Here is a 21,845-nt window from a genome sequence, read left to right on the forward strand (position 1 = left end):
AAAATGTTCACAAAAGCCAAGTGAAAGCTCTTTTAAGGTACAGGAGATAGCCGAAACCGGTTTGGCTCAGTGGATAGAGCGTCGGCCTGCGGACTGAAAGGTCCCAGGTTCGATTCCGGTCAAGGGCATGTACATGGGTTGCGGGCACATCCCCAGTGGCGAGTGTGCAGGAGGCAGCTGATCGATGTTTCTCTCTCGTCGATGTTTCTAACTCTCTATCTCTCTCCCTTCCTCTCTGTAAAAAATCAATAAAATATATTTAAAAAAAAAAAAAAAGGTACAGGAGATAAACTCAAACCTAAAAGGAGAAAGGAAAGAGAAAACTAGAACTGGCAGGGAATGAACTAAGGGTTGAGTGTCAGGTCCCACAGAAGTAGAAGCAGTGGGCAGCAAGCACTGAAGGGAGAGGCTGGCTCACAACAGGCATCTCTCTCTAAGGAAAGAAAGAGACCATCCACAGTCAGACAGACAAGCTGAGGTGAAGCAGAAGACAGAGTCAAGTTAGATATTCCCTGTGAAGGAAGACCAGGGTAACAGAGGAGAATGAGGACAAGGCAACGGAGGCCACGGGAAGGAGGGCGGCAGAGCTTTAAGCTTCCATGAGAATGGCAGTAGGCCCCTAAGACACAGCCAGCATCAAGCTGGAAACACAGGATAAGAAATGATGAACCAGATACACATAATTCTGTTGACTTCCTTTAGCAAAGTTCACAGTTACCGTAATAATTTGAAAACATGTCTTAAAGGATACAATTCACTCTATGTGCATTAGTAAGGTAACAAAATTAAAAATATAAGGATAAAATACGTTCATTATTTAACAATTACATACCATTATCAGGAATTGGTTCCATATCCCATGGGCTAAGCTTTTCAATTTCAGTATTGTCCCACCTGTTAATACCAAAAGAAAAGTCTGGTTAACCTTTCCTAAATTCAACATGTGGCTAAGAAGTAGGTATCCATTACAAGAGTAGACAGGAAGACAGAAAATGTAAAAATTAACTGCAACGTAGCAGTAAGTTTAAATACTAACAGTAAAAAATGTTTAGAAGGATACATGATAAGAATTAAGTGTAAAAGTGGATGGCGGGTTCAAGGTAAAAACCAGAAGTCTTGTGTGGCCTGTCCCAGGTTAGTGAAGAAAAACTCAAACACAGTGTGAAGGTCTTGTATGTGATGCTTCAGAATGTGGACTTTATTCCACAGCCCATGGAAAGGCAGAAAAGATATTTTTGAACAAAGGAAATGACGTAATTTGTGTTCCTGGACTATGATCCTGCAATGTCAGGATCAAGGTGAAAATATTAGGAAGCTACAGAAAAGGTCCCAGGAAAGCAAGCGGAGACTCCACTACCAGGGTTACTAGAGAATAGGAAATGTCAGGGGCATGCGAAAGGGACACTGTAGAGGTGAGGCTGATATGATAGGACTTAATGACAGATTAAAATTGTGGGTTTTTTTTAAACCTGAAATGTAATATTTGTTCATACAACAACCTACCACAGTGAACAAATGTTTATAGATGATTCATTTTCATCTGCATACAGACCTAACAATGTAACACTGGAAATGACTATCAGGGTACTGTGGCTGATAGGGCTCTTGACTTAGCACTGTTCCAAACCACCAGGCATCATCAATGATAGAACGGAACCTGTCACCTAGAAGAGATATGACCCAGTCTGAGACACCAGTTTGCAATACTAACATTTTTTATTTATGAAATATCACATGATAAAGATTCAATAAAGATAATGTAATCAAAGCATTTTTTACGTTAGAATTAGCCATCTGTCCCTACTTCCCAGCAATCTTCAGTGATAAAACAGATGTAAAAAAGATTACACTCAGCAAATTAATGAAGGTACATAACCATCCTATATAATAAAAGGCCAGAGGCGTCACGACTGAACAACCAGAGACCAGACCACCACGGCCCACCCCCAAGCAAGCAGTTAGGGACAATTGGACAGGCAGGCAGAGTGGTTAGGGGTGTTCAGGTAGGCAGACCAGTGGTTAGGGGCAATCAGGTAGGCAGGCCAGTAGTTAGGTTGATCAGATGGCCCCTCGCTGGGTTGGCCCTGCCCCCAAGCAAGTGGTTAGGGGCAATCAGGCAGGCAGGTAAGTTGTTAGGGGCGAACAGGTAGGCAGACTAGTGGTTAGGGGTGATCAGGTAGGCAGGCAGAGTGGTTAGGGGTAATCAGGCAGGCAGACCAGTGGTTAGGGGAGATCAGGTAGGCAGACAGAGTTGTTAGGGGCCATCAGGCAGGCAGGCAGAGTGGTTAGGGGTGATCAGGCAGGCAAACCAGCTGTTAGGGGTGATCAGGTAGGCAGGCCACTGGTTAGGGGCAATCAGGTAGGCAGACAGCCCCTTGTTGGGCTGGCTTTGCCCCCAAGCCATTGCACTCCAACCTGTCACCTGTAGAGGGAGGCCACCAGTGGCAGGGGAGGTGGGGCAGCGCTGCACAGATAGCAAGCAGTGGCAGGGGTAGGGCCAGCTGCCTGCAGCCGGGGGAAGGAAAGCCCCGATAGGCCCTGATCCCAGGCCAGTCCTAGGGACTCTACCGGAGGAGCCCCGGATTGTGAGAGTGCAGACCGGGCTGAGGGACACCCCCCACACCAGAGTACACGAATTTTCATGTACCGGGCCTCTAGTACAACTTAATACGCTAAAATGGTTTATGACTGGGTTCTATGGTTTAGTGAATCCAAACACCCACTCCAAAATAAATTGTTACATTCACATGAAACGAAGAAGAAAGTTTAACAAAATTCAAAAATCTCCTACAATAATGTATACTATCAATAAACACTTGTGTAGTAAGAATCCTATCCTATATAATAATCCTATATAATAAAAGGGTAATATGCAAAACAGGAACAACTGGTCACTATGATGCGCACTAACCATCAGAGGGCAGATGCTCCCTGCAGGAGCTGCCCACTGGTGGTCAGTGCACTCCCTCAGGGGGAGCACCACTCAGCCAGAAGCCAGGCTAATAGCTGGAGAGCACAGCACAACAGCGGTGGCGGGAGCGTCTTCCACCTCCACGGCAGCACTAAGGATATCCAACTGCCAAAGAATATCCGACTGCCAGCTTAGGCCCGCTCTGTCAGTTGGACATTCCCCGAGGACTCCAGGACTGCAAAAGGGCACAGGCCTGCCTGGCTGAGGGACCCCGACCCCCACCCGTGCTTCATGCACCAGGCCTCTAGTATTAAATACATACTTATAAATTATTTCCTAGTTGTAATTTCAAGTTTATCCTGAGAGAAGGTGAGTGTAACTTCCACCTGCTCTTCTGCCATCTTGGATCTCCATTAAGAATTTTGAAATAAACCTTTTTGGGCTATTCATGGTGAGGGTAAACTTCTGCTAAGTAAAATTCTCAACTCAGTTTAAACAGAAACAAGCAAAATCCTCTAATAGCACAGCTCAAACTTCAGGAGAATAGGTTTAGATTTGATGGGGAAGCAAAAATGAATTAATTAGTATAGAATATCTGCTACAATAATTTCTCAACCACAAAAACAAAACAAAACCCAATAAATTATAAAAGGCAATTAGGAATCCATCTATACAGTTTAGCTGTAGAAAATGAAGTTTAAAAATATTTTTGAAAAGACATGTTGGCAGAAAATAAGAGCTTCTGATTTACACATGATGGAGGTTGAAAAAATATTAACAGATAAGATACTCTAAGCTCTTTAGGACTTGGCTGTATGACTTGTTAACATCCACATATTCCAGCTGTCTCTTGTCTATGTATGGCTAGATGTTTTTCTTCAAAAAAATTTCCTTTACCTCTAGTTCCAAAATAATCTTGATTCCTTGTTTGACATTACTGGTAAAAATAGTTTACTAAGAACAGCAACACTCTGACAATCTTTTGTTTCAGTACAGGGGACTTAAAATTTATCTGAAAAGTGTCTGTTTATAGTTTCTGAGGTCTTAACATCCTTTATGAATGTGTACACCAAAAGACACAACCTGGGTAAAAAATATTTCTAGTAAGAGACCAAAACTAACAATAGCAGAAAAAGTTATTCTAAGTGATTGTCAATATGAGCTTCCCAAGATAACAGTGCATAATTAAAAGTAATACTGTCTGTACACCTGTGAAACAGGCACTACAGGTGCTAAGGCCTAATTACCAACATCAATTATGTCCTGAAGAGATTAATGATCTACACAAATTAAGGACCTAAGCAAGTAAGCCCATCAGCCCACCTTCAACGGCCACCATAAAAACCACGTTTAAGTTAGAGCCCATGCCAAGGTGATTTTATTTTTTCTGTCCACCCATATACCTCATGATTATAAAGCATTAAGTGTAACATAAGCTTTTTAATTTTTAAAAATGGTTTCCTCAAGTTAGCCTATTTAAGTCTTACTTGACATGACATCTAAGTTAGAATATTCTGTGTGCCAGACATTACCTGTGTGAAGTCTGCGTTATTTTTCAACTTTCTTATTATTTTATATATGATAATTTTTTGAATTAACCAGAGCCATGTTAAATATAATTAGAAATAATGCAGTATGGGGAAGTCTGAAAGGAAATAAAAGGTCTACTCTAGTCTACTCAATGAGAAATATCCCTTCAAAACATCACATGTCATAAGAAATGTTATTTGGCTAAAAAGTCCTCTAAGTAGTAAGCACCACGCCTCTAAGCAAAATAAACATATAAGTCACTTATGTTTCTTTGCAGAATTTATAAATTTGCATCCACCCATCAAAGGATATATATGAATTCAGTTAAGGATAGACTTACAAGACTGCCAATTCCTCTGTCTTGCTTCATCATAAAATTGACGCAACACAAGAAAGTCAATAACATCTGGCATATCATGATATCTAAACAAAAATAAGATTATTAAACTCTTTGGGTAGCAGGTTATAGTTTAGAGCAACACTGTCCAAAATAAATACAATGGGAACCGCATATGTAATTTTTAAACTTTGACTAGCCTTATTAAAAAATAAAAAGAAACCAGTGAACTTAAATTTTAATAGTGTATTATATTTAACCAAGTATATCCTAATATTGTTTCACCATGCAGTCAATACAAAATAACAGTATTTTACATTCTTTTTCTTCAAATCAAGTTTTCAAAATTCAGTGTGTATACTTATGTCACACTCTAATCTGATCAGCCACATTTCCAGTGTTGAATGGTCACATGTAGCTAATGGCTACCATTCACAAGTTTATAAAATTATTTTTATTTCTAGTGGGTTCCCATCTATCGGAACTTAAACCCCCATCTTAGGCTGCCCACAGTGCTCAACTATTTACCCTGCAGCTAAATGGAAAGAGCATGCTAACCAGCAAGAGAAAAAAATCTAAATTTGTTTTTTTATTTTAGAGAAAATCTAAATTTAAATAATCCCATAAAAAATAACACGTACCTAATAGAGAAAGATTTGTCCATAAGTTTTCCATTTGCAGGATCTATAAATGCTAGTTTGAGGCAACAGAGTGTAGGGGGTCCAACCTCATATCGTATTCCAACTATTTTGACCAATTCTTGATCCTTCAACAGATTTAAAAACAATAAATAAAGATCAATTCCTCAAGACTCTAATTCTCCACATATTGCAAAATTTAATCAACTCACAATTTAGGCTTCCAACTCACAATTTAGCAGACCAGTTTAAGTGACTATTAATTACAATTATTTTAGCTAAAATTAATCTTCGCATCTTTTTGAGGATAAACATTTAATACGGTTTACTAATGTAAGGAGTATATTCACTTTAGAAAATACAATAATCCCCCATGATCCCACTTCTAGGAATATATCCCAAGAAAACAGAAACACCAATCAGAAAGGATATATGCCCCCCTATGTTCATAGCAGCACAATTCACTATAGCTAAAATCTGGAAACAGCCTAAGTGCCCATCAGTAGATGAATGGATTAGAAAACTGTGGTACATCTACACGATGGAATACTATGCTGCTATAAAAAAGAAGGAATTCTTGCCTTTTGCAACAGCATGGATGGAACTGGAGAGCATTATGCTAAGTGAAATAAGCCAGTCAATGAAGGAAAAATACCACATGATCTCACTCATTCATGGATAATAAAGACCATTATAAACTGATGAACAAAAATAGATACAGAAGCAGAGCAGCCTTGAATAGACTGTCAAACTACAGCAGGAAGGCCGGGGAGGGTTGGGGGGGATGGGGAGGGATAAGAGATCAACCTAAGGACTTGTATGCATGCATATAAGCACAACCAATGGAATCAAGACACTGGGGGGCGGGGTGAGGGCATGTTCCTGGGGTAGGCATATAGAGAGATCACTAAGGACTTGTATGCATGCATATAAGCATAACCAATGGACATTAAGACACTGAGGGGTAGGGGAGGCCAGGGGATTGTCAAGGATGGGGGAAAAAAGGAGACATACGTAATACTCTTTGTAATACTTTAAGCAATAAAACAATTTTTTAAAAAAAGAAAATACAATAACCCCCACCCTCGTTCTTGGTTTTCTTTCTGCTGTTCTAGTTACCTGTGGTCGACCATGGTCCAAATGGAAAATTCCAGAAATAAACAGTTTGTAAGTTTTACATTGTGGGCCATTCTGAGTAACATGATGAAATTTTGTGCTGCCCCACTGGGGACTAGAGTCATCCCTTTGTCTAGCGTATCCACTTTGTATAAACTACCTATATGGTAGTCACTTAGAGGCCATCTCAACTATGAGAATGACAACTGTTTTGGTACAGGGAAGCTTGTTTTTCTAAATTATGCACAAAGTTAAGCCTTTTTCCCATTTGTATTTCTTCTTCTGAAACTTGCACTGCTTGAAGGCAGCCAATCAATGATTCCCTCTCATCATTGATGTTTCTATCTCTCCCTCTCCCTCCCTCTCTGAAATTAATTAAAAAATATATTAAAAAAGAAATTTGCACTGCTTTTTAAAATCTGTCCTGGGTATGCACATTTTAGGATTACTGATATATATTGTAAAACTGCCTTTCTTATAATTTTACATGTCAATCAATAATATATGAAGACTGCCCACTGATAAACGTAAGTCTTCCTACTAGATCTTAAGGCTTAGATGTAACAGCAGAAATCTTTTCAAGTAGGAAATAAATGGAAAGAAAATAATGAAATATGCCTCCAGGTTTTTTAATGGGTTTAAGTAATATAATTACATATGTGCTAAATGTTAACACTATTATCTTACCCTAAGATCCATTTTTCTCCATGGCTCCTTGTTCGGGTTCAGTTCATAAATGTCATTCCTTCTGACAGCCTCAATATAAGCTTCATGACCCTGTCGAAAATATATAACCTACAAAAAGGATACATTGAAAAGTAACAAATAAAAACTTAAGAGTAACATTAATGTTTTATGTTCCATATCCGTATTTTTAAATTTTATTACTCTCACCTCATCGCCCATTTGTGGAACAAATGGAGATTTTCGAAGTGTGGTGTCAGTTATCCAAACTGGAGGATGAAATTCATATAAATCTTCCGTATTTGCGAGCTCTGTCGGAGACATTCTCCGCAAATTCTGCCAAGGGGAAGAAAATAGAGCTTGGTAAAAGAAAAAAAAAAAAATGTATATCCCAGTGGTCGGCGAACTGTGGCTCATGAGCCACATGCGGCTCTTTGGCCCCTTGAGTGTGGCCACTAAGTTTCAATCGCACTGTACGTGTGCGCCCGCACGTGGTATTTTGTGGAAGAGCCACACTCAAGGGGCCGCAGTTTGCTGACCACTGGTATATCCTATGCAAGGGGGCTAATTTCCAACCTAAATCCTCTTCACTACAAAGCTTGCTCTGCCTGAGCCACCAGTATGAATTTCACCACAGACTAATCACCAAAGGCAATCGCCTGTGGTTTTAAGACTGGAAATTTTGAAATATGACCACAAATTCTTGGATCCTCGTACTCTCCAAAGTAACCTCCGTTTGAGTATGAGCTCACCTTGCTTCTAACAAACAAAATAAAACCAAGTGACGATGTTTGACTTTAAGACTAGTAATAAAAGTCATCAGGGCGTAATCTTTGCTTACGCTTCTGCATCACTGAAGACACTCAAGCAGCCCTATGGAGAGGCTCATACGGTGGGAACTGCAGTTTCCAGCCAGCTGCCCCATGAACGAGCTTCAAAGACGATCATCTAGTCCCAATCAAGCCTTCAGACAAGGCAACCTCAACCAACATGATGAGGCAACCTCACGAGTCCAAACCCCCTAGCTAATCAGCTCCCAAATTCCTAACCCATCAAAACATGATGTAATACATGTTTCCTATTTTATGCACCTAAGTTTCAGGATGGCATGTTATAGGGCAATAGATAACCGGTACAAAGACATGGCATCTTTAAATATTGAGAGCTACCTGCACAATAAGGGCACGTGCACTGTACAGATAAGGACAAGGGATATTATAATGAGGAAAAAACTACGAACATAGAGCATAGCAAATAAAAATGAGAGAAACATAGCAATCACAGGCAACACAAGAGAAAATGCCTTAAAATGCCTTAAAGTATATTTCCAGTATTGAAATTAATAGGAAAAAAAAGTGTTAGTTTTGGATCCTGAGAGAAACAGAACTCTCCCTTTAAGTTTCAGATTCAGAAAGGCTTAAGTCCCAAGTCCAACCCAGAGCAGATTAGAAAGGGAAGTTTTAATAACAAAATAATAAAATAGCTTTTCCAAAAATAAGTTTGCATTTTACATTTACTTTCAGATGACATAACGTTGTCAATAAAAATAACGGCTTCAATTTTAAAAGGATTTCCTAATTTTAAACGTGGACAGAAACACCTCTATAAACTGTACATAAGATGTTATTTCTAAAGACATATTTTTCTTACCTCTTTTTTAGGCTTATTTTCTTTCTTTCTCTTTCGTCTCCTTTTTGGAGGAGATACATTCTCAGTAGACACTTCATCCTCTGAACTACTACAAAACCGAGTAATACGCCGACGAGATGAAGTTCGTAAAGGGGGCTGCAAATTGATGCCTGCATCAGCTGTCCAATCAGAATATCGAGATGAAGAGTCACTAGAAAAGGAACACATTTTAAGTTCTTTGGAACCAGAATCTAGGCCCTCATAGCAAATTATAATATAACCTTAGAGGGAGGAGGAGGAAGAGGAAAAGACAGACCCCAGGAAGCTTCACCTTGAACAGCCCGTCCTCTCCAGCAATGAATACGGAAATGACCAAAGATCATGAGAGGGAGAGAAACCTTCACCAACTCGGGGAATTAGAAAAGAATGTAAGCCTGAGGACATTGTTTAAGTATAATATAGATGAGACCTCATGGAAGACAACAGCTAGAGCCAACTAACAATTCCCCTTCTAAAAAATACAGTTATGAAAACGTAGAGGTCACACAGAACCATAGGTAGCACGCCCCGCCCAAGTTAGAGCAGACTCTAAAATAGACTAGAAATTTTCATTAGAATGACAAACCATGAGTGAATACACTGAGAAGCCCAAGGAAAGCATAGCCATGCTTCTTGCCAAGAGAGGGGCTGTCTTAGATATGACAAAAGATCCAAGAGAGATACCAGTCCTAACTCATCCAGAAGCAAAAGCAGAGTCAAGTCCTAGCCCAGCCGTGGGCAAACTACGGCCCGCAGGCCGGATCCGGCGCATTTGAAATGAATAAAACTAAAAAAAAAGACCGTACCCTTTTATGTAATGATGTTTACTTTGAATTTATATTAGTTCACACAAACACTCCATCCATGCTTTTGTTCCGGCCCTCCGGTCCAGTTTAAGAACCCATTGTGGCCCTCGAGTCAAAAAGTTTGCCCACCCGTCCTAGCCGGTTTTGCTCAGTGGACAGAGTGTCAGCCTGTGGACTGAAGAGTCACGGGTTCGATTCTGGTCAGGGGCACATGCCTGGGTTGCCGGGCTTGATCTCTCATAGGGGGTGTGCAGGAGGCAGCCGATCAATGATTTTCTCTCATCATTGATGTTTCTACCTCTCTCTCCCTCTCCCTTCCTCTCTGAAATCAATATATTTAATAATAAGGGGGAAAAAGCAGAGTCAAATGGGCCTTGATGGTTGCTCAGTGGTTAGTGTCAGCCCTAGCACCCAAGGGTTTTGAGTACGATTCCCAGTCAAGGTCATGTGTCTGGATTGCAGGTTCTTTTTCCTAGCCCCAGTGTCAGGGCACATGCAAAAGACCACCAATTGATGTTTCTTTCTCTCTCCTCCCGCCCCACTTTCCATTGTATCTAAAAGCAATGGAAAAATATCCTTGGGTAAGGATTTTAAAAAAAAGAGTCAAACAGGAAACTAGACAGAATACTAGCCGACAGCCTACCACAAGCTTAAGCAAACACATAAAGGCCTCTACTGGAACCATCATTGGCCAACTACTTACCTCTCAGGCTCAATAATGCACTCACACAAACACACAAAATCTAAAAGATTTTTATTATAAAAAGAGCTGTTCAAAAAAATTTAAGAGCATTTGCATGATGAAATTCAAGAAAAGCTGAAGTAAAAGACAATAAATATAGAAATAGAAAGGAAAATGGTGGTTGCCAGGGGCTAGGGGTAAAACAGAGAATTGTTGTTTAACAGATATACGTCTCAAGATGAAAGAGTTCTGGAGATTGGTTGCACAACACTGTGAATGTACTTAACACTATTGAACTGTACAGTTAAAAATGGTAAATTTTATGTTAGGTAAATTTTGCCAGAAATTTTAAAAAATTGTTTTTAAGAGTAGACAAGTGTTCTAAAAATCACTCCAGCTTTTCTTAATCATCTATAATAAAAGCATAATATGCTAATTAGACCAGACAACCGAACAGCAGAACTGTCAGAAGACCTTCTGAATGAACGATGCCACGAAGCCAGGGCTGCAAGGGCAAAGCCCCTTGCACAGATTTTGTGCATTGGGCCTCTAGTAATGAAATAAAAGAAGACAAGAAAGGAAGCAGGCAGTATAGTATGGTGTTCTGGACCAGCATACTACAAGTAGAAACAAAAATAAGATTTGAATCATATTTAGAAGGAAATTTTCTGGACTTGTGATGGATACATTTTGAAGAGAGAATTATGTCCAGGTTATGGCTTAAAGTATCTGTCAAGACAAAGGTGACATTTCCCAAGATGAGGAACAGATGTTAACATCTGAAATCTGGATAACAAAACGTTTTAAACAAAACAATGAATTTAATAATGGGGTTGTTTTTTGTTATTTAATCCTCCCCTGAGGACATGTTTCTATAGATTTGAGAGAGAGAGATGGGTGGGGGGGAGAAACATCAATGAGAAAGAGAAACTGATCTCTTGCCTCCCACACACATCCCAACCAGGGATTGAATCTGCAACCTAGGTATGTGCTCTGACCAAGAACCAAACTGTAACCCTTTTTGGTTTGGTTGGGACAATACTCCAACCAACTGAACCACCCAGCCAGGGCTGTACTAATGCAGCCCAAGACTAACTAGATGTTTTCAGTAAACATGTTTTACACTCCTAGCTCAAATATTTAGAGTCAAATAAAAATGCCCAAAGTATTTTCCACAGCAACAGCTGTTAATCCAGTTTTCTTCTCCTTTTACATGTATTAAGAACTCAATGTTAACTGTTCCATAGTTGCAGGCTCTTGCATCCTGAATGCCATTCAAATACAGTTCTATGACTAAAACGCTTTAAAGATCAAAAACAAAATCAGATACCTTGAACTTTCACTATCACTTTCACTTCTTCTATCACTTTTCCATTCTTCTTCTTCGGAAGAACAAGAAGCTTCACTTTGATCACACGAAGTCTGATTCATGGGGGGAAATAAAATAAAAACCTTGATCTCTGAGTGAAGTTAATGGAAAGTCGTGTAAATATTCCCAGTGTTTTGGACTTAAACCACTGTAACAGGTATGCACTGGTATCTCACCAGTTTCACTTCCAATTCCTTAATGCCATATTTGCCATCTGAATACTTGTTTTGATGGGCTGTCTGTTAGATCTTATGCCAACTTTTAAATTGAGTTTCCTTATTGATGAGTTTTAACTCATGGCATATTTTGAATTCAAGTCTTTTATCAGATATGAGTTTTACAGATATTTTCTCCAATTTTGTGGTTTGTCTTTTCATTCTCTGAGCATCATTTTTGTTAAAACTCAAAATGTGAAATTTCATTTTAACCTCTACAGAATACTGTATTTTCACATATTTCAGGGTAGAGTCAAAGTGAGACATTGGACATTTATTTAAGATTATTTTATATATTTTAAAGTTACAAACTCACATGTCTTATAGAGCTTGAAGACTCATTTCCAGAAGACAACTCAATCTGTTCAACATTTCTTCTGCCATAATTTGGATATTTACGTCTACATGTCCTCTGCCTAAACGGTGACATCAAAACTACCGAATCTGACTGAAACATAAAAGAAACATAGAGATGAAAATCAATATCTGAATAAATACAATTTCAACAAAATAGGCATTCTATCAAATTCCCAAAAATATTTCAGGCAAATAATAATAGTTGAAATATAAAAGAAAATATTCCTAAAAAATATATAAGTATATATATATTTTTTTCTTAATTATTTTTATTTTGGCCATCTGCTATTAAGTCAACCTTGGTATTTTTACTTTTAAGATACTTGGAAGAGAAAAAAAAAGATACTTGGAAGACATGGCTAAATTAGGCACATTAGATCAACCTTTTCCAAATACAACAATAAGTCAATTGACCATGAATGAAATAACCCAAAAAATTTATCACTTTAAAAATATGTATTTTATAAGTTAGAAGATTTAAACCCTGGACATAACTAGGGTTAATATTTGAGAATTATTTCAGATAATCCTTTGTATGCACATAATGACACATTTCTTAAATTTCTGGATGATTTGTTGTCAGCACTTTTCAATTCTGCTTGAATTTTTAAAATATATTTTTATCAAAACAAAAATATTTTCAAAAATCAGCCAAATAATGGCCCTGGCCAGTTTGCTTCATTGGTAAGGGTGTGGTCCCTATAGGCCAAGGTCCAATCCCCAGTCAGGGTATGTACAAGAGGCAACCAATGAAGACATAAGTGGAACAACAAGTAGATGTCTCTGTCTCATCAATAAATAAAAAAAGATTTTAAATAGGCCAAATAAAACAGATTGTATTTTTTTAATATTTTTTAATCATCACTTAAGGGCATGTTTAGAGGGAGGAAGGGCAGGAGGGAGAAAGACATCAATGTGAGAGAGAAACAAGAATCAGTTCCCTTTGGGTACATGCTCAGCCAAGAATGGAAGAAACCCGCAACCCAGGTATGTGCCCAACTGGAATAGAATTGACCACCTTACGGTACACAGGACCAGCTCAATCAGGGCTACATTGTATTTTAAGGGGATAGGGTGAGAGTAGGGGAGAAGGTGGGGGAGGGGAGGTGATGCTGGTGGGCAAGGGAGAGGGGCAAGCTATATTCCTCAAACACCAAAGTCATATGTGAAATCACATAATAAAAGCATATATTCCTTGAATTAATATACAAATAAATTTCCTTATATTAATATAGTTCCTTCTGTTTGATAATCAAGTGTGTATTATCACTTCAACATATATTGGCTGATTTTAAAATGAATTATATTTTCCTTAATTTGCCAGTACTATTTTTTGTTAAAGCAAAAACTCGTATTGAGTTTCATAACTGATAATGTCAAACACTGTTGGGTCAAATCTACCACTCAGGAAAAACAAGTAATCTGTACAAAAAAAAAAATTTAAATCAGTTTGAGCTCTGGCTGGTGTGGCTCAATTGGTTGGGGGTCATCTGGCTCCAAATGGCTAATGGTTCAATTCCTGGGCAGGCACATACCCGGGTTGCAGGCTCGATCCTGGTAGGGGGCGTGCATGAGGCAGGCAATCAACGTTCTGCTCTCACATTGATGTCTCTCTCCCTCTCCTTACCTCTCTCTTAAAAAATTTAATAAAATCATATTAAATCAGCTGAAGGGTATTATATACCTAACAAGGCTATGAAGAACTAGACAGTAAGCCCATCCTTATGATCAATTCTGGGAAAATCCTGCAAACACACAATCATTTTCACCAGTTTTGTAGCACTAATCTTACATTTTGTGTATCTTCCATGAACTCAATGTTAATGCTATTCATATGTTCAAGAAACTCCAAATAAAGAAACTAAATACTAAGACAGTTGTTCTCAAACTTCTGGCCCTTTAAATACAGTTCCTCATGTTGTGACCCAACCATAAAATTATTTTCGTTTCTACTTCATAACTGTAATGTTGCTACTGTTATGAATCGTAATGTAAATATCTGATATGCAGAATGGTCTTAGGCGACCCCTGTGAAAGGGTCATTCGACCATCAAAGTGGTCGCGACCCACAGGTTGAGAACCGCTGTACTAAGGAATAAGATTTTCTTGAGTTTGGAGGGTCACAAACCATTGTAACATCTAAAATCTTTATAAATGCATGATTTGGATAAACTTCAGAAATAGTTTTAGAAGTAAGTCGGTTGGTTCCCTGTGGAAGAAAAGAGAGTGTAGTGATTGGGGATGGACACAAAACGTTTTTGATGGGTTGGTAATGTTCTAGTTCTTGGTCTGAGTGGTCATTAGACAATATTCTTCTAGAATCTGTTAACAGTATTAAGCATTAGGCTACTTTCCTCAAGTTTTTACACTATTCCTCTTTCCTAACAGCTGTACAGCCTTATATCTACTATTTTAAATCCCAAATAGAAGGCTTTAAGTAAAATATATTGTTCTATTTCAAGTGAAAATCACTAATATTCTCAGTGATCAAAAGAAAAAAAATTTTAGTTCAATTTCTAATTTGCTTATTCCTAAGAAAAATAGAATTTAGGTTACCTTTTGTGAGAACTGAAGAGTCTTCTTTTTTCTTCCAATTACATAAAGATTTCTTTCCTCTTCACCTTTCTCTATTCTAAAGTCTTCCAACTTCCTACAAATTTAATTATCCAGTTATATTAGTTAGTGAACTGATGAATAAGTAGAGGATATTAACAGGAAAAAATCATCATCATGATTCTAGAAATCATAAGCTTACATACTTTTTAAGTTGACACAAGAAATTAAGGTTATAGCAAAACTTAAGTCAAGATATACTTTATGTTAGAAATTTAATATGAGTATAAATAAAATCTCAGCAGCAGCTAGGAAATCCTAACTTTCATATTTTACAAAGAAATGGTCATTTGTTTGTATTCTGATTGGCCCTATTAGGACCAATTCAAACAGGATCTCTCAAATTAGTAACTCAAAGTGTCCCTATAATTTTCCAAGATTAAAATTCCTTTCTCTAAAGAAAAAATAGGAGCAGAATCCTCCTCCAAACCATTTAAAATGTTTTTTAATTTGTAGAAAAACAGAATAGAATGTTACTACTTCTTCTAATCACCTATTTTTTACCTCCATGATACAAAAGAAGCATTGTTACTGTGACCACCTTCCAAGCAAGGGGCCTTCACCGTGAGGATGGTACTGACCATGGTTTTCCTTCTCCACAGTTACAGAGAATGAGTAACTGTCCTCTTTCTCCAAGTTGAACATTACTGAAAACACACGGCTTTGTTTTTGTTTACTTTAAAACAAAACCCACCAGAAAAGATTCAAAACTGACATCTTGGCCATGTTCCAAGACATAATTGGGCACTCAAATGAGTATAAGCACAAATTCGGTGAGGACAAAAACACGTTTCTAAGAAAATTACTTTCTCAAGGTACAACTGTAGCCCATGCTCAAAGTACAGCGGAACTTTATTTTATCCACAGGGGGATTCTATATTAGACTCAACCCTTTGTAAGTTAATTTCACCACTTTTATGTGTATTTAAGGAATTATATGAGGTTTTTCTTCACTTGCAGCCAAATTAAATTCCTATCCCATATGTTTTTACAAACACTGCATACATTTCATTCTCAATCAATAATAAAACAAAGGCACACTCTAGGCTTCAAAAGTATTATGTTTGGGTGCATTCCATGCCTCATCAATCACTAATATCACTTAAGCTGACAAAAGTGATATTATAAAAGGTTTCAGAATGAATAGAATTTCTACTATTATTGGATAAAGACAAACAAATGTCTGAAATCTAGCCCCAAACAAATTCCTCTGCTTGGAAGCAACACTGTGTGCTCATCTTTCTGCATGGCAAGGTTGTTTCCCTTCTCACATTTTTATCTATTACTAGTGTCCCAGTGCACAAAATTTGTGCGGGGGGCGGGGGGGAGTGTGTGTCCCTCAGCCCGGCCTGCAACCTCTCCAATCTGGGATCCCTCTCACAATCCGGGACGGCTGGCTCCTAATCGCTCACCTGTCTGCCTGCCTGATTACCCCTAACCACTCTGCCTGCTGGCCTGCTTGCCCCCAATTGCCCCCCCATGCCGGCCTGCTCTCCCCCAACTGCCTCCCTGCCACCAGCCTGATCACCCCCAACTGACCCACCACCACCAGCCTGATCACCCACAACTGCCGTCCCATCCTGGCCTGATCACCCACAACTGCCCTCCCCTCTTGGTCCCTAACCGCCTCTACCTCGGCCCCGCCACCATGGCTTTGTCCAGAAGTATGTCCGGAAGGTCTCCTGGAAGGTTTCTGCATCTAATTAGCATATTACCCTTCTTTTATTAGTATAGATTAGAGGCCTAGTGCATGAATTCGTGCACGGGTGGGCTCTGGGTGGCCAGGGCCAATCAGGCCGGGCTGGCTGGAGGGAGGGGCCATGGGCAGTTGGCTGACCGGCCCCAACCCCTGGTCAAACTCCTGGTCGAAATCCCAATAGAACTCCCGGCCGAGGGGACAATTTGCATATTAGCCTTTTATTATATAGGATACAGGCCTGGTGCACAGATGGGGGCCGGCTGGTTTGCCCTGAAGTATGTCCCGGATCAGGGTGGGGGTTCCCTTGGGGAGCGGGGCAGCCTGGGCAAGGGGCCTGTGGTGGTTTGCAGGCCAGCCACACACTTCAGGGTGGGGGTCCGTGCGGGGGCGGTGTGGTCAGCCTTGGTGAGGGGCTGATGGCTTTTTGTAGGCTGGCCACACCCCCCAGCAGGGGACCCTCACCCTTGAGGGCGTGGCCAGCCTGGGTTATGGGCTAAGGGCCACCTTCAGGCCCCTCCCTCGGCAGCCGGCCCAGGCGACCCAAACCTCCCACCCACTCTGGCTGGCTCCATGGCCGCCACCATCTTTGTCCTGTTAATTTGCATATTCTATCCTGATTGGCTGTGGGGTGTCATGGAGGTATGGTCAATTTACATATTGTCTGTTATTCGTGTAGAGATCTTAATCAGTGGTTCCTAACCTTTTTTTGGCCATCCCCCACCTAAGTACCTCTGAAATCCTGATGCCCTCCCTGTGACACATAATTATTATTCAAAAAGTGAACTCCTATTCACGTGGAGAAGCCTAAAAGGCCATTAACTTGGACTAAACAAGCTTCCAAAGAACATAGCATCCATCAAAGAGAAAAATAAAAGAACGAAAGGATAGTTGAGTACTGAGGAAGAAATCACAAAGAAATTATTAAAAAAATAATATGAAGTGATATGAAAAAATAGCAAATAAAGTTTCAAAACATATGATAGGTAACTGAAACGCATAAATATGTCACAATATATAGTTATATACTGTACTAGAGGCCCAGTGCACAAATTCATGCATGGGTGGGGGTCCCTCGGCCTGGCCAGCGATTGGGGCCAATCAGGACCATCTCGCCCAGTCCCAATTGGGGCCGGCCAGCCGGGGGGAGGGACTGCGGAAGATTGGCTGTGGGAGTGCACTGACCACCAGGGGGGAAGCGCCTGCATTGAGTGTCTGCACCCTGGTGGTCAGTGTGTGTCATAGCGACCGGTCGACTGGTTGTAACAGTCACTTAGGCTTTTATATAGAGAGATATGTGGCCCCTAGGACCATAAGAAATGCAAAAAATTCACTGTTAATAACTCATTCTTGAATTACCCCCCTATGGGGCATGTGACCCATGTTGGGAACCACTGATCTAAATTTTACACAGTAGATATATACTACTTTTATAGGCAAAAACCAAATTTTTAATTTCTCTTGATCCTTACCAAATGACACTCTAATATTATGTAACATTTGCCACTGCTTTCCACTGTAAGCATTGTTGTCAAAGGCACTGACCACTATTCTATCACTCAGCATCTCCTTCATAAACTCTGTGTATGCTAGAATCCAGTCCTAGAAAGAGCAACACTCTTCTTTGAAAAAATTATTTTGTGGCAGACAGCTAACTGACTCTCAAAATCCATTCCCCTTTCTTCCTTAGAAACAGAATCTCAACTTTTACCTAGACTCTTTGTTGCTCTAAATGAAAACTATTACCTAGTCTCTTCTGTAGCTTAGTACGGCCATATGATGATATTCTGGTCAATGAATTATAAGCAGACATGTCATGTGGAGTCATTAAGGCTGCTTACTGACATACAGGAATGTCCATTTTACCGTCTGCCTCTCTTCCTTCTTCTGGCCTAAATCTCAGCCTCCATCACAAAGGCAGATATGGGATGGCCAGAATATAAAGACCAGCTCTCTTGGTCTTTGAGTTGACCTTAACATTAAAACCCATACTCTGAGATGGAGATCAGAAACAGAGGAACCTGAGATCCTGATTAACTAGAACCATGTATTCCAGCTTAAGCTATTTCCAGTCTTCCTTATGTTGAGAATAAATGCTTGTTTAATGTTCTGCAGGTCTTTCACTCCTGATACCCTTGCTCCCCTTGGTTTTGACAACGAAAAAATATCCCAAAATGACACTTTCAGGTCTGATGATCACACAAGTTTAAGGCTTAATTATAGCATTCTACATACACGATGGTGATTTTCTGTATTTCTCATGCCAATTCCAGATTTTGCTTTTCACTACTCTATTGTATACTTTAAATATTCTCAAGTTCACTGTATAAGTAGTATCCAATATTTTTCCACCAATCACTGAAATGCTTCTTGCTAAACACATGAAGGAAACACTTTTGCAAAATTATCTTCAAGATATTTGTTATTTGGAGACACAAACATGACAAAATACTGAAAGATTTTAGATACTAATGAGAACAGTATTTGCTGCCTCCATTTCAAAAATTCAGTAGCAAGGAAGACCTTACTGCCCAGAATCTAATTATGAAATATCACTTCCCACTAAAAGAAAATGGAGCTGCATGAGAGAAAAGACTAAGCCCAGGTCTAGCTCAAGAAATTCACAAGATAAACCTATAACACTTTGCCATGCCTAACAGCAAGGACACAATGAAAGTCTACTACAATCATTTCAAAAGAAGTCTCAGGAGCCAAACTGAAGAGGCCCCTCTGGTCAAAGACAGGACAATTTAAATGGCAATAGGGATTTAGAAATAAGCTGAATCACAGCAGCTTGATTAACACAGTGACACACATTGGGTCATTACTGGAAGATAACAGGTAATAAATCTTTATTTTGAAGACAAGTAATCGAGCATCTATCCTGTCTTTTATATACAAACTTTACTACTGGACACACAGTATATTTGAGAAAATTCTTTCTTAGAAGTTATCCAAAGGAATAGATGAAGACTTCATAGAGTTGAACTATCACTATTTTATAAGCCCTAATGAATTAATGAATCTAAGCAGTTAGCGTAAATGCCTGCTAACATCACAAATGTGTGTGTGCACGCGAGCACTGTGAACCTCCTGACAAAATTATTACCACTAATGAAATGTCTTACAAAAGAACTAAAAACATTTATGACATATGAGACAATTAAAATTTAAATACTGACTATTTACTTCTACTGAAGAACTGTTTGATGTTTTTAAGATAATGATGGCATATAGCAGTGATGGCAAACCTTTTGAGCTCGGCGTGTCAGCACTTTGAAAAACCCTAACTTAACTCTGGTGCCGTGTCACATATAGAAATTTTTTGATATTTGCAACCATAGTAAAACAAAGATGTATATTTTTGATATTTATTTTATATAGTTAAATGCCATTTAACAAAGAAAAATCAACCAAAAAAATGAGTTCGGGTGTCACCTGACACGCGTGTCATAGGTTCGCCATCACTGGCATATAGTTATATTTTAAGACAATTTCTTATCGTTTAGAAATACATACTACATGCTTTCAACAAAATGATGTTTTAAGATTTCAAAATAATGATGAAGAAAAGAAAGTGGGTATTTGTGTAGATGAAATAAGACTGGCTATAAAAAAATTTTACCATAGTAAAGAGAGAACAAGTCTGACATTTTCTTACCACAACTAAAATAGACTCCAACCCATTACTAAAATATATTTATATGATTATTTGCATCACTAGTGGATTAAGGTATGCAAATAACCACACAGATATATTTTCATAGATAAAAACAATATTAATAGATATCCTAAAACAAACCTAAATATGCCTAGTGGTACCTCTGGTACAACCACTCTCCGTTTCCACGCCTGCAGGTCCCGCTCTGTAGCAATCTGACTACGGGGAGCATTCTGATGCATCTGGCGAACACCTTCAACTTGTCCACTACGACGCAGACCAATATTTGGAGGGGACTGGATGTCTAAGCTTAGTCTTCTAAAACCTAGGGGAAAATTGTCAAGAAATGATTCCAGAACAAAGTTCAATCTATATGCATTTAACACATAAGCATTCCTTCTGAGATAGAAACCAAAAATAAAGATCTACTAAAGAAAACTCTGGAAAAACGAATCCTCGTATGACTGAGATCAAAATGTAGACTATAGAACAAACATTAACTATCAATCTTAATTTCCACTTTTACTAGACTTTCTGCAATTTTTTAATGTACAGGCATTTCTATAATAACATTATATTTGCATTCCTAAAAACCTTTTCTTCTTCAAAACCACACACTAAAAACACATCTTTTTGGAAAAATAAGCATTGAAGACAGACTCCTCAAACTGCAGTGGCTTTGTAACAAGAGCTCTAACAACATTAACTGCAACCTCAAAGACAATCTGAGCCATTCAGGTAGGCAACTGCCAGAGTGGGTGTTAAAAATTCACAAATCTGCAAAGTGGGAAAATGCTGTCAGCACTTGAACTGGAGCTGTGTGAGTGGTCACAGGGCAATACAGGTAACAGTGAGCTCTGAGCCTGTGCAGAGCTGATAAGATGGGCACAGGAGGCAAGACAACCTTCCACGAGCTAGAAGTCACACAGGATGGAGACCTGTCAGAGGGAGGAGGGGGGAGGGAGTCCCAGGCAAAGTGCTGGTTTTCTTAAAACAGAGTGAAGAGGTTCCTCCTACTAATGCAACAGAGAAACTGGGGGCTATGCCTTTCCTGAGGGAGGCTACAAATTCTATTCCAGCTCCACCTGCTCTTCTGGCCGAGGGTAAAATCCACATGAGTAAGCACAACTTCTGCATTCTCCTACACACGGCATTCTGTTTATCTATGAAATGAACCACTTTGCAAGAAATTGATTCACCCATTAAAAATGGAATTAAACATTTATATTAAAATGTACTGATGCTTAAACATTTTTTGAATTGAAAAGTAAAAATAAACTCTAAATTAACTGCCCAAGTCATAGTATTAGCTCTCCAACAATCTGAACAAAACATTGGCACAAGTCTTTATCACAATACTTGTAATGGCAAGAATGAGAAATAACTTAAATGGCCATAAAATGATTAATCACAAAGACTGGTTATTCGCCCTAACCGGTTTGGATCAGTGGATAGAGCGCTGGCCTGTAGACTAAAGGGTCCCAGGTTCGATTCCGGTCAAGGGCATGTACCTTGGTTGTGGGCACATCTCCAGCAGTGGGTGTGCGGGAGGCAGCTGATAG

At 39.2% G+C, this 21,845-nt stretch overlaps 1 protein-coding gene across 4 annotated transcripts in view; it reads right to left on the reverse strand.

Annotated features, from left to right (window-relative positions):
* The window catches only part of BRWD1 (bromodomain and WD repeat domain containing 1), a 77,169-nt gene that overhangs the window by 32,549 nt on the left and 22,775 nt on the right, over positions 1-21,845 (reverse strand). For all 4 annotated transcript variants that reach the window (XM_015570728.1, XM_006774147.2, XM_015570727.1 and 1 more), the window contains 11 exons: positions 20,425-20,608; positions 14,870-14,963; positions 12,273-12,404; positions 11,703-11,794; positions 8,867-9,056; positions 7,427-7,552; positions 7,220-7,327; positions 5,420-5,544; positions 4,782-4,864; positions 1,553-1,664; positions 833-894 (listed from right to left, as the gene is read on the reverse strand). In XM_015570728.1, the coding sequence (XP_015426214.1) occupies positions 833-894; positions 1,553-1,664; positions 4,782-4,864; positions 5,420-5,544; positions 7,220-7,327; positions 7,427-7,552; positions 8,867-9,056; positions 11,703-11,794; positions 12,273-12,404; positions 14,870-14,963; positions 20,425-20,608 (1,308 nt within the window). The remainder of the gene's footprint in view (positions 1-832; positions 895-1,552; positions 1,665-4,781; positions 4,865-5,419; positions 5,545-7,219; positions 7,328-7,426; positions 7,553-8,866; positions 9,057-11,702; positions 11,795-12,272; positions 12,405-14,869; positions 14,964-20,424; positions 20,609-21,845) is intronic.

The sequence above is a fragment of the Myotis davidii genome, unplaced genomic scaffold (assembly GCF_000327345.1).
Source record: "Myotis davidii unplaced genomic scaffold, ASM32734v1 scaffold227, whole genome shotgun sequence".
Taxonomy (NCBI): domain Eukaryota; kingdom Metazoa; phylum Chordata; class Mammalia; order Chiroptera; family Vespertilionidae; genus Myotis; species Myotis davidii.